This window comes from Onychostruthus taczanowskii, unplaced genomic scaffold, assembly GCF_017590055.1.
Source record: "Onychostruthus taczanowskii isolate IOZ18803 unplaced genomic scaffold, ASM1759005v1 scaffold8, whole genome shotgun sequence".
Lineage (NCBI taxonomy): Eukaryota > Metazoa > Chordata > Aves > Passeriformes > Passeridae > Onychostruthus > Onychostruthus taczanowskii.
This window is the reverse complement of record NW_024505892.1, coordinates 7,943,380-7,956,516: the sequence shown is the minus strand read 5'-3', so window position 1 is coordinate 7,956,516 and position 13,137 is coordinate 7,943,380. Positions and strand designations below refer to the sequence as shown.

The following is a 13,137-nucleotide window of genomic DNA, read 5'->3' as shown; positions in this document are numbered from 1 at the left end:
ACTTCAAAAAGTCACTCATTTTGGAAGCATGCCCTCAGTCAGCTAAGGGTTTGATCTCTGAAGAGGTAGGTGGAATTCTGCCATTCTGTGGGAACCCAGATTAACTGAATGAACACAGGAAACTTAAAAACAGTTCTTGTTTTTGTTTGCTTTTTTCCCCCCCAAATTTCTTCAAATGGTTAAATTAGTTTGAGATAATCCACATCTCTCACACCCATCAGACGGTAAATGCCTCCTTCCCACACAGAGACATTCAATGCCTAGGCTGGGACATGATTGTCCATTCAATCCTTTCTGCTAGTGCAAGGCTGGGAAGAAGTGTTGAGATTTCCCTCTGCTTGTACTGCTACAGAAATGAGAAGGAAGGAATAAGAATAAGATAGATTGTTCCAGGTGGAAAGGACCTCTAATGGCCTTCAAGTTCAGCTGCCTGATGACCAACCCTTTAAGGGTAAGGAAGCATGCATGCCACAAGGGCTGACCTAAAGATCATCTCCAAATTACTTTTAAACACTGAAATGCTTGGGGCATCAGCCACCTCCTAGGAAGCTATTACACTCGTTGATCACCCTTGTGGTAAGGAAATGCTTCCTAATGTCACATCTAAACCTTCCCTGGTGCAGTTTTGACCTGTTTCCACATGTCCTATCACTGATCCCAGGGAGAAGAGCTCAGCACCTGCTTCTTCACCTTCTTCAGGAAGCTGTAGGGAGCAATGAGGCCACCCCTCAGCCTCCTTTTCTCTAACACAGACAAGCCCAAAGTCCTAAGGCAGTCCTCATAGGACATTCCTTCCAGCCCTTTCCCCAGCTTTGTTATTGCCTTCTGGACATATTCAGGGCCCTTCACATCCTTCTTAATTTGTGGGCCCCAGAACTGCTCACAGTACTCGAGGTGTGGCTGTACTAAAGCTTAGTGCAGCAGGATGATCACCTCTTTTGTCTGAATGGTTGAACACGGGGTTTGAGGCATCCCAGGATGGGATTTGCCCTCCTGGCTGCCCGTGCTCTCCCTGCTGGCTCACACTGACCAGTGCTCCCAGATCCACTTCTGCAGGGCTGATCTCCAGCCACTCCTCTCCCAGTTTATACTTGTGCCCAGCATTACTCTGTCCCAGGTGCAGAATCTGGCATTTGCTAAATTTTAGGCCACTGACTGCCCTATGCTCTGATCGATCCCCATTGTTCTGTAGGGTTTCTCATCCCTTAAGGGAGTGAGCAGCACCTCCCACTTGAATATCACCAGCAAACTTGCTAATGGTGCATTCGACTCCTGCATCCCTATCACAGATAAATGTATTGAACAGAACTGGTAGCTCTGAATGTTTATATTGCATCAGTAGTTGGCAGCTCTTATATAGCCAAACAGATCCATGATATCCTAATTCCCAGTTGCATAGAAATTTCCGTTGTGTATGTCAGCTGCAATTGCTTTGCTTTGGTTTGCGCTTTTTTTGAGAAGAACATAAAGGACAGAAAAATGCTACCTCTAGTTTTATGAGGTGGTTGCATTATGAGGTGGCATCTGCAGAGTCTAAATACAGGCTTGAAATTGGTACTAGAATAACCTTGGTTACATGTGTTCTTTTTATGTTCTCACTTAAAAGAAAGCATAACTTGGCAGTAATACAGAATACTGCTGATCTGCATTTTAAACTGCTGGCTCTGTGAGCATCTCCTAACTTCTCAGCTTCTTGGTATAGCTAGGATGAGTGTGCTCCCCTTCTTGTGGAAGCAAGGATGGACTTACACTTTTACTGATATTTCTGCATTATAATTTGGAACAGGAATATTTGTTGTGCTGTAAAAACGTATATGTGTATATACAGATGCGTAAATGTGTACGTACATATGCATAGGTATGATAAGAATAGTGATTATAATTTACACGTTGGTTGTGACTATCAGTTGACATCTGAAACACGTGATAGGAAATTAAACTGAATCAATTTTATAAAGTAACAAACTGTGCAAACCATGATTCTGCCTTCTTAAGAGTGCCCTGCTCTATTAAAATATTTCTAGCTTCTGAACTAACTGGATCCACAACAATTATCTTCAGTTCATGTTTAGAGACATTCTACTGGGAACATGAGTTTTTCCAGAAAAGTTATGTTACTACACAGTTTATATCATTTAAACTGTGTAGTAATGCCTGTCCCCAAATGGCTTATAAAGAAATTACACTTGAAAATTTTGTTTTAGCAAATTATATATTCTTTTAGATTTTTAAAACTATATGCTATATCACTCGTTCTCTATACACACGCACACACATATATATATTTATATGAAATAACTCGAGTCTTTCAGTTCTGCAAGTAGGATCTTATAATGAAGACCGTTGCTGGTACTGAGAGGATTCTTATGCTTTTGAATCCATAACAGAGCTCTATAAATACTGGTTGCTGATGGTATAATGTCTTTTCATTTTGCTGCTGTCTAGAATGTAGACTCACAAACTTGGGCTTTGTGACATGATAGTGTTTTTCATTATGTGGAAGAACCATGAACTGACAGAAAGATGTTTAAAGATACAGTGGGCACTGCTTAGTGTATCCAAGTTCTTTGTTTATTATGACTTCCTAATAAGAAGCTGTTTAATATATTTTCAGTTATACTTGCAATATATTTCCTGTAGATTTGTCTGCTTTATGTTTCTAGATGTCAAAGACTTGATATTAACTGTGGGTTTTAGTATATAAACTTTATAAAAAAGCATCTGATTCCAGAGGTGGGCTTGATATGATAGCATATATTATTTTGCGCTAATCTATTGATTTCCTTTACTGAAATGTGTATAACTCCAACTTGCATTTGCAAGATATGATCACTGACCTGTACGTCAACTTTGGAAAAAAATTGCTATCTATTACATGAATCTAAGATTCTTTGAACTCTCTCTTGCTTATATTTTTTCTGCTTTCAATTTACCGCTTTTCTATATTGGTGATTTTTCTTATTAATCTGAAGGTGAAGCTGTCAAGAAAATTAAGTGGTTACTTCAGATGCCTAGAGGAAGTAGTCATCTTTCTTGAGGAGTAAGATTTTTTGAAAGTACCAAACAGACTCAAAATTCCCTGCTCCCCATTTCAGAAGTCACTCTGACTTCTACTTTCTTGATTTAGCCTTGCTACTTGGGCTACTAAATGTGGTCGTTTTAGAATTTTGCTTCTGTGAAAGCTTTCTGATCTTCCCGAGTAGAACGGCTGCTGGACAATGCGATTTTGAATAAATCTCTGAATTCTGGGGGAATAAAGCAACAATGCCTTCACTCTTTGCTCAGTGCATACCTTCTTTTCTCCCCTCTCCCTCTGGCCTTTGCCGAGCTGCGGGAGTGCCAGAATGGGGCCCGTGGAGTGCTCTGCCACTGTCTGCGGGGACAATGGCCACAGTGTCACCCAGGCCTACACAGGGGCTGCTGATGGCGTTTCTGTGGAATGGCAGTGGTGTGTGGCATCTACTGAAATCTGTAGGATAAGCAAATGCAAAAATTCCTATAAGCTAGCAGGCCTTTGGAAAGGCCATGTTGTGGCCTCTACGATAAATGCCACAAATAGCAGAGCTGTCATGAAGGAGTTGGTTCAAACTGGAGGCTGCGTGCCAGTCATGGTCAGATTTGAACTGTGGAAAGAACTTCTCATCTTCCCACCCCTGAGCATGTGGTGTGAGCCATCTGCTCTAAATCTTTGTCTCCTGTCAGCAGGAGACAAAGATTTTCCTTAAAACCTGGCACACAGAAGAAGAGCCTGTTTTCATTACCGGCACTACAGACATATGGAATGTTTACATTCCCAGTTTCAGGTACAAGAATCACAGAATGATGGAATGGATTGGGTTGGGAGGTACCTTAAAGAACTTCTAGTTTTTAAACCCCCAGCTTAGGCCAGGACACCTTTCACCTGACCAGGTTGCTCAGAGCCCCATCCAAACTGGCTTTGAACATTTCCAGGGATGGGACATCCACAGCTTCACTGAGCAAACTGTTCCAGTGCCTCACCTCCCTCACAAGAAAGGATTTCTTCCTAATACCTAATCTGCACCTACTCTCTTTAAAGCCCTTACCTCTTGTCCTGTCACTACATAGCCTTTCCTTCCCTTCTCTCTTAAGCCCCCTTTAGATACTGGAAGTTTGCTGGAAGGGTCACAAGAAGAACAGATCAGACTTCAGTACTGACTGCCATTTGCTTCAGCTCTAGTAATACTGAGCTCACCAAGTGAGCTTGAAAGTGGCCATTTTAAAATGCTTTTTAGAAATATGGTAAAATGATGATCAGTCTTCAATTACTATATTTATAAAGCAGCAGACTATGATACGTAAACTAATCTCAAATAAAACCTTCAGGTTTTTTTCCTTTGTTACTGACTTCCAAAAATAATATTTTTAGGAAAAATAAACTCTTGAAGATTTCTTATTATTTATCTAATGCAATTTTGGGTACTGAGATTGCAGAAATACATGGATAGAGAGCAGCCATCTTATTTTCTGCCCCTTGAAACAAGCCACTGTAGGATATAGACAACTATACATGTTGCATTATGTTCATCTTCTGCTTGCATGCTGCTTCTGCTGATCTGAGCATCAGCTCTTAGTGGTCTGCTTGTTCTTTTTGTCTTTTGAAGATAACACACTTTATTTTTCACTGCATTCATATAATGGGATTCATAAGTCACTGAGATGTATACCAAAATGATAAAAATGCTAAAGTTAGCATTGTAGAAACCATATTAATTTTTAGAAGATAATAGAGAAAAAGTTAGCTCAGAAAAAGAAGCCTTCTGCTGTTTAAAAAATAAAGATACAGAAAAACCAAGACTATTTAGTGACACTTAATAGTGCAGAATAATTAAATTTTTCAGGTACTGAATTTTCCTTGTGTTGTTGTAGTTTTGGGGTTTTTTGATGTATTGAAAAAAACATTGAAATTTCTCTATTTTTTTTTTCAAGGATATGTATAGATTTGAAATATGGTAAACAGTGTTTGTTATAGTTTTATAATCTGCTGTGTGTATTTTTAAAGTTTTCCTGAATAATATCTTAATTAATAATAATACCTTAATTACAGGTACTTAATAACAGTACCTGTAATTAAGGACCTTACTGATTTACTTATCTTAATTTTCTCTTTTTTTCTTTTTTCTTCTTTTCCTACCCTCCCACCCCTCAGAAAAGAGCAAGAGGACAAGTGCTGTTTGATAAAGTATGTGAACACCTCAATTTACTGGAAAAGGACTATTTTGGGCTGTTGTTTTATGAGAATTCAGAGCAGAAGGTAAGCCTGTATGTTTTTCATCACTGTCACTCACTTTAATAGTTCAGTGAGGTATATTCTAGTAAATGTTTACCATTTCAAACACTTGAGTACATTTTGCTGCCTTTTCCCATAGATGTGTAAGAATGCTTTGTTTGTGAACATGAAAGGAATCTAGCCCTTAAGTCTGTTACGACTAGGCCTTTGACTTCCTTTATTATTAATTTAAAGTTTAAAGAAAATTTTTGGCCTTTGTAAAGAGGCTGAAGCTGGTCCATCACTGGTATTGGAAGCCAGTTTTACAAATGAATGGCACTTGAGATGACTGCATTTGAAAGGATTTCTTAAGTACCATTTGGTAACTTCCATCTTCTGTTGCACTTGCTTTTTTGTTGGGTGGTTGAGCATATCTAGATTGCTCAGCTGAGGAAAATCTTAAATTAGTCAGTGGCAAGTGCTCCATTAATTACCAAAACCCAATTTATCTTTTTAACATCATAACATTTACAGTTTTGGGCTGGACTGCTTGTTGCTTCCTCCATGAACTAAAGATTTATGTGTTGTTATGTGTTGTCATTTTTTCTTCAGAAAAAATCAGATTAATAATTACAACGTGAAGCTGGAAAAATTGTATTTCTTTTTAATCTCTTTTTGTAGTAAAAGCGTCATTACATCATACTGCAGCTAAAAGTTATTGCTTTTTTTCTGTCATCTTCCTCTTAACACTATTTAAAAAAAATCAGTGTAATTTCATGATCTGAATAAATCTGAATTTCTGACAACTTCCATTCTGATAAAGCTCTTTTCTAGAGTTAGTTGCTTTGGTGCAACGCTTTCTGTGCAGTATTGAGCAAAATACTCAATTCCTCTATATTAAAAATCCCCATATCCAGAATGAGCTTGTTATATAATTACTTAGATATTTAATTTTTGTTCTTGATTTCAAAATCATTTCCAAATGTAAGAACTTCTTTGGTGTAACAATGAAGAACATCTCTGTTGATCTTCTAATTAATATAATAATCTTATCTGTTATTTTCACTTGTTGCTTTATTTGTGCTTCTCACTATTGAAAAATTATACTCTATACACACAACAAAATAATATCAAACAGCAGTCTGATCTCTAGCAAGAGAGAAAAGGTCTAATACTAGACCTGAGATCCTTGACCTGTACCAGAAAATAGCCCACTGAGTAGATTCTAGGAGATAAAATAGGGAGCTTCAGGTTTTTGAAAGTTGAGCAAAAAAGTCTGGATTGGTGTTGGGTTATGTCTTTTTTTTTTTTCCCTCCTCTTTTTTTTTTTCCTTTCCTCTAGTTAGACTAAGACTTTCTTGGTATTCTTCAGTCATTGGAATAGAGAAACTGAGGTCCACTCTTTAGAAAGACCCCATCTTTTTTTCATATGTCTTTTTCCTTGGAGATACTAAAAACTTGGCTGGATATGAACCCGGGCAACCTGACCTAATTAAAAACTGGCTCTTGAATCACACTTGGGCCAGTTATGTCCAGACGTGTCTTTCAGTGTGAATGAGTCCTTGAATTCCTTATCCATTGACTGTGAAGGTGGTACTCTAGCAACACTTACAAATATTTACATAAATTAAGATGCATTTACATAAATTGAGAAATATCTGATAATGGGGTCCTTATTCAGAAGTAGCATAGATCACTTCTCACCTGCGTTATGGACAGCACCAGGCTTGTACTTAAAAACTTCTAGAGAAATGTCGTTCTTTTTGTTATGAACACTAAACAACCTGAGTTGATGGATTTTGTCTTCTTCATACCAATACATTCCTAGTGTTATTTGGAGAAACTTAAAAAAACCTCTTTCCTAGCAAGTTTATGTTTCACATCTCTACTTTCTCAGAACTTTTGCTGGCTTTAGGGCCCTCTATTTTGTTCACCTCTATATTGAGTTACTTTTTAATTTTGGTACCAGATCTTTTTTTTTTCTGTTATGACTGTTCCCTTTTTAGATTAAAATGCCACAAATCCCTGCCCTCCAGGCCAGTCAGTACTAAACGCTGAATGATGTCTTTTTCCCATTCTTGTGCACTCATCACAGCCACCCATTTATGATCCAGCTGTTGAATGCGACGGCAGCTGTGGCACGTGGCAACTGAATGCCAGGCACTCTGTTGAATTAGAGCTGCTCCCCAATGCACCATCGGGGTACCATTGGAGGAGGAGTCCCATTAACTCTTCTCCATGGGCGTTCTGTGCAGCTGGGAGAGAAGTGATGGCTTCCAATCAGACTGATTTTTGTTAGCTTTAATACACATTTTAAAACTATTTAGGACAAATTAATGATTTCTTTCATTTTTTGCAAATGTTAAATTTATTAGCCTGAAGTTTAGTTAGAGATTTCGTTGCATCGCACCCTCAGAAGTTCATGAATGCTCCATTCACACTGTAATTGGTCTGTAGAAGTGTTAGAAAGCTTCTGCTCTTATGTTTTGGGCACCAGCTGGAAATGCTGCTTTTCTGGATTTGTACAAAATACTTTTGTACTGGTAGAGAACATTTTGTTCTTCGACAATACATTACTTTGTCTCATCTATAACCTTACCATTCACAAATTTAACAAATAGATTTCTGCCTACTGGAGCGAAGTAGTGTGTATACACTTTGTCTTTTGTTTTGAAAGACAAACCTGCCTATTTTGCATTAAGAGCTCTAATTTAGGGTAGATTCTTTTGTGGTGTTTGTTGTTATCCATGACAAAATGCACAGATGCAAAAAAAACCCCCACCCCTGTAATTGTGCCTATAAATGGAATATAAGCATCTGATTTTATTTGACAGAGTAATGAAAGTTGGTGGCTAAGTCTGCTTCCAATAAGCTTATTTCAGGCATGGAAAAATCAGAAAATGAACTGTGTAACTTGTGTAAAGAAGGGATTATTATTATCATCTTGCAGCATAGTTTGTATTGTATGTTCTTTTCTCTTGCTTTGTAGTGATAAAAGATGAAGCACTGGAAGTATTATGTACTCAGAAATCCTACTTTTCTGTTGTAGTTTTTCCATGCTATAGTCTCTATTTACTTGATGCTGTGTCTAAAATGTAAGGATTTAAGATACTTCTTATTGGAGTTGCGAGAATATGGCTATGGGTAATTTCAGAATGGAATCCTTGCCAAAACTGAAAACCTTGGATGATAGCTGTAGCTGAAGTGAGTCTCAGTTAAAATTATTTGAAGACTTACATTGTCTTCCAGGGCCTTTCCATGTCAAGGTTCTTCTAACAGAAAGCAATTTTTCTGATTTAAGCGGTCTAAATGGTATCCAGGATTTTGGAGAAGTGCTTTCTAACTCTTCCTTTGTAAAAATGCTATGGACTTTGTCTTCTCTGGAAAAACTGTCATAGCTATGGAAAAGTAGAGATCACAGATAAAGCAAGAAATGTGAAATTACTGTCTTTTTAAAACATTACAATTGTAATAAATTTTAAAAATGGGGTTTTAATTTTAATTTGTAAATAATATTCATCTAATATACACATGGTGCACTGGTGATGAAATCTACTTGGACCAAGCTCATTTACAACAGGCACCTTGGTGTGTTGGTCCATATTCATAGGAGACACATTCTCTGTCAGCAGGGGTAATCTATGATAAAGATTTGCACTGCTGCAGAAACGTAGTTCCACATCCTCCTAATTCACACAGATCTGTGAAACTAGACTAGCATTTTTGTCTTCTTGAAAGAAGATGGACTTTGGGTGCAAAAGCCCCTAATAGAGACTGAGGGATATGGTATTGGGAAACAATGTTACATCTGGAATTTGTTTGCTACCATAGACTGAAAAAGGTGGGTCTCATTATACCCAGGATGTTCTGCTTTGCTAAGTTGGGTGAGAAACATTGGCAGAAATAACTTTTTGGCAACATTTGTGCTGGCACTGAGGTATTCCCTCAGACTTTAAAACTGCAGGTACCTGCAGTGGCCTGTGAAAAAGCAGATATTTTCCTTGGCCTCACAAGGCAGTATCTAACTCTTCCCTGCATGTCATATCTGTCTTTGAAACATTGCAAGACCTGCTGTTAGGCTGGCTTTATGCGTGTTTCTTCTATGAAAGTGCTTGTGTGTGTGTGGCCATGAGAAGTAAAGGTTCAAACACAATGAAGGAAAGTCTCAGTAATTGTAGTTAAAAGCTTTATGTTCCTAGTCTCTTAACCTGTTTTTTTAAACATGTATAGGTAAAACTAGTAAACAGGATTGTCTGAGTTAGCACTGAATATATGTTACAGATTCCTTAGTTTCACTTCCAAAAGTTAATTTTTGGATGATCTATCACAAAACAGTCTCTTTGCACACATCAGTAGTAACTGAAATGTGAAAACTAATTAATATGTTGCACAGATTATACCAAAGTATTTTTGGTATTGAGGATTTTAAATGCTGGCTGTGGTTTGCTTGTTCTTTTTTTTTTTCCCAGAACTGGCTAGATCCTTCGAAGGAAATTAAGAGACAAATTCGAAGTAAGTACTTCTGTATTCAGATGTTATGCTCTTTTTTTTTCTCACAGAAATATTCTTCATAAATTTAGTAGCCTGAATGTCAATTGCTTACAGCTTTAAAATAATTTCTATCTGATAGTGATGTATTCACCTTAAAACAGGAAGCAAATCTTCTATTTCCATGTCTTGTCCAAGTAGGGAGAAGAAGAAGGAAGTAGAACTTAATGATTATACTTTATTATATGTTATTATTATATCACTATATTATGATGATTAATCATTATATTGTATTAGGAACTAATCACATATATTAATGCCCCAAAAATTTCCCTTGTTTTGTGAGTAATAGCCGATATTTTTGCATCCTGAAACTGTAGATGTTTTTCAATTTTGTGCTGATAGTTGGTTATTGGATGGAGAATGCGATCACACAAAGATGGTGATGATTGTCATAGAACTTTCTTACTTTAAAGAATCACCAGAAGAATATGAACCTACAAAAGGAGAATTAATATGTTTTACAGAAAATGAATATTCTTCAGTACTGATCAGTCCACCATTGATTTTTTGGTAATGTCCATCATTTTCAGAATGGAGATGGAATAGAGAGCATAATCTTGGAATGTCTCACTACAGTACTTTTCAGACTGAATCTGCTTGAAATGCCTTTCTACTTCCTATACTTAGTACATGATGAGTAATTTATTTTGCTCTGTTTGCATAAAGCTCTGTCAGAGCTCTTTACTAGCTAGGGAGCGTATGGAGAGTAAATCTAGGTGATACTCTGCTTGAGTCGACATATCACAAAATAAGTGGCCACTAAAACATGCTAGACAGCCCCCGTCCTTACTGAACTTATTGTCGTTGCCTTACTCACTTGTGGCCAAACTAGGGTTTTTGTTGTTGTTTTGTTTTTAATGGAAACCTTCTGGTAGTACCTGATAGGAAAGTGGGGAGAAGAGGCTTATGATAATATTTAAAAGCCTAGACTTACAACATGAGAATTTAAGCTAAGAATTTGACTGTACTTGTAATTAAGAACAGCAATGTGTTATTTATAATGACAAACAGATGGTTTCTTTATTGCTGTTAACTCCACATTTTAAGGCAATACTTGTTTTTTCCAGAAGTCATAATGGTGTTAATTCCTTTTTCTTCACATCTTTGCCCATTCATTAAATCCATTAATAGGAAGGTGTGGTTTATATCTCATTATAGAAATGAAAGTTACAGAAACATCTTTGGAAGCTGGTTTTTTGATCCAACATGCTTTTGTGTAAGCAAACTAGACCTATTAAAACAGTGAATGTACTAATATGCAAGTAGCACCCACACTTTTAATTGAGGAAAAGTTACTGGTATTGGAACTTCTGCAGGTCTTCAGTGAAAATTTATTAGCTGTCCAAATATGCAGGCTAAAGGCTGTTTGGTTTTAATAAATGAAAAAATATGGAGGATGTTGATACTTTTTGTATCAACTTTGCTGATACAAATGTTGATATCTTTTTGTATTCTGTAGCACTCTGCATGCTATCTAATAGCCTACCAGTTAGTGTCACAAATTTGAACTGTAAGAACCTACCTGAACATTTTTTGGATGCACTACACGAAGTTCTTTTTAATACTGTATCATCTGCACTACAGAAATATAGGTTAAGGTGGTTTGATTTTCCATACAGCATGAAGACCTACATTTTACACTGGAGAACAAGTCTATTGAAAGTTATTGTATAAAGAATCATGATGGGATGTTTTTTTCTCCTCTGGTCTGTAGTATTTCAAAGTTGATAGGCATAATAAAATAAACAGTGAAGTAAGAACATGATTTAAAGGATTTTAAAATGATGCTTGCTTACACCTATGTGCAAGTAATTAGGATAGTGTTAGCTGTGTTCCTCAGCATTAGTCTATTAAAGTTTCCAGAAACTGGAATCTTACTGTAGGCACATTTAATCCTCCAGCTACATAAGTATCAAATAATGAGACTTTTTTCTTTTCAGACTTACTTAATTCTAAATATATTTGTCTTTAATCAAGAATGGAAATCCTGTGTGCAAAAGTACTCATTAAATTTAAGATACCTGTAAAACCTATTAGTCCATTTGAAAGTTGAAAATGAACATTGATCAAATGAACTTTTCAACCTGAGATTAGCTCAGTTGGATAGAACCTGGTGCTAAGAAACAAAAAACAAGCCAAGGTTGTGAGTTCAATTCCCTCTATGGGCCATTCACTTAAGAGCTGGGCTTTCTGATCTTTGTGGGTCCCTTCCAACTCTGAAATTTGGTGATTTCTTTTTCTCTTGTATGGCACAAACTGAAGCACTAGCATGCTAGATAAGTGTATTTGGACAAATACATTGATCTGAATGCATAAAGGTGACACTTTCAGAAATGTAGTTCAACACATCAGTTTGCAACATAATACTTAAAATAATCTCTGTCTCTCTTAACTGTGAGCAACACCAATACTCTGCACATTGGGGATGTATGTTCCACCTGTGCCTGGAAAAGATGAAATAAGAATCCCGTGGTCTCCCCCAAGTCATGTTCTGCAGGCTGTCTCTTGCTGTGACACAGTCCTCAGCCCCTCTGTGAGATCTCTTACTTGTACAGGTTGGCCTTTGGCTGGGCAGTTATGTTGGATCTCAGCAATTACTGATGTTACTTCAGCTAATGAACATGATCCACAAATTACTGTCTCTGTTCTCAGGGCTACAAAGGTGACAAAAATCTTGTTTGCTTTCAGCCAGCCTGATCTCTTCAGGAAAGTGAATTCTTGACTTTTTTTAACTCATGTACTTGGCTATCCACTGGCATGTGTTAAAACCTCTAATTACTTCTTTCAGGGACAGGTAGGTAATTACATTTCTGTCACTATCTTTTTGAAAATTGGTACATCTCAAGTGGATTCAGGCTTTTGCAGAGCTGAGAAACAGCTAGAATATTATGATGGTACAGGCAATAGCAAATGACATTCAAATAGTCAAATCTCAGATTACACAGAGGGTGTGTTGGGTCACCCTTACATAAAATGCAATTTGAGAGTTTATCGGTTTAAACCAAAGGTAATATTATGTCATTTAATATATTTCTAGCCTGCAGCATGGTTAGTATTTTTACTGCAAAAAATACTCCCACATCACATATTTTGTGTTCTGTATGTTGTAAGAAATGGAGAGGGTTCAGATGTTCTGAGGACAGAATAGGCTGGAGAAGTAAGAGAAGTTTTAATTAATTAGGAAAGAGCTTGCATTTCAGCTGCACAGCTCTGGCTGTCTGATTTTAGTGCTAACAAATGTATGGGTATGCTCAGGCATCAAAATATGGTGGTCACTTTATGCAGGTTCACATGATTTTATGTCCTTCTATTTTATATATATTTAGCTATATATCTGTAAGAGTTGTAGCTACTTTTCA

The 13,137-nt window shown here is 37.0% G+C and overlaps 1 protein-coding gene across 9 annotated transcripts in view; it reads left to right on the top strand.

The window, feature by feature from the left end:
• Positions 1–13,137, top strand: part of EPB41L2 (erythrocyte membrane protein band 4.1 like 2) — a 105,211-nt gene that overhangs the window by 56,989 nt on the left and 35,085 nt on the right. For all 9 annotated transcript variants that reach the window (XM_041423974.1, XM_041423982.1, XM_041423977.1 and 6 more), the window contains exons 5-6: positions 5,168–5,272; positions 9,697–9,739. In XM_041423974.1, the coding sequence (XP_041279908.1) occupies positions 5,168–5,272; positions 9,697–9,739 (148 nt within the window). The remainder of the gene's footprint in view (positions 1–5,167; positions 5,273–9,696; positions 9,740–13,137) is intronic.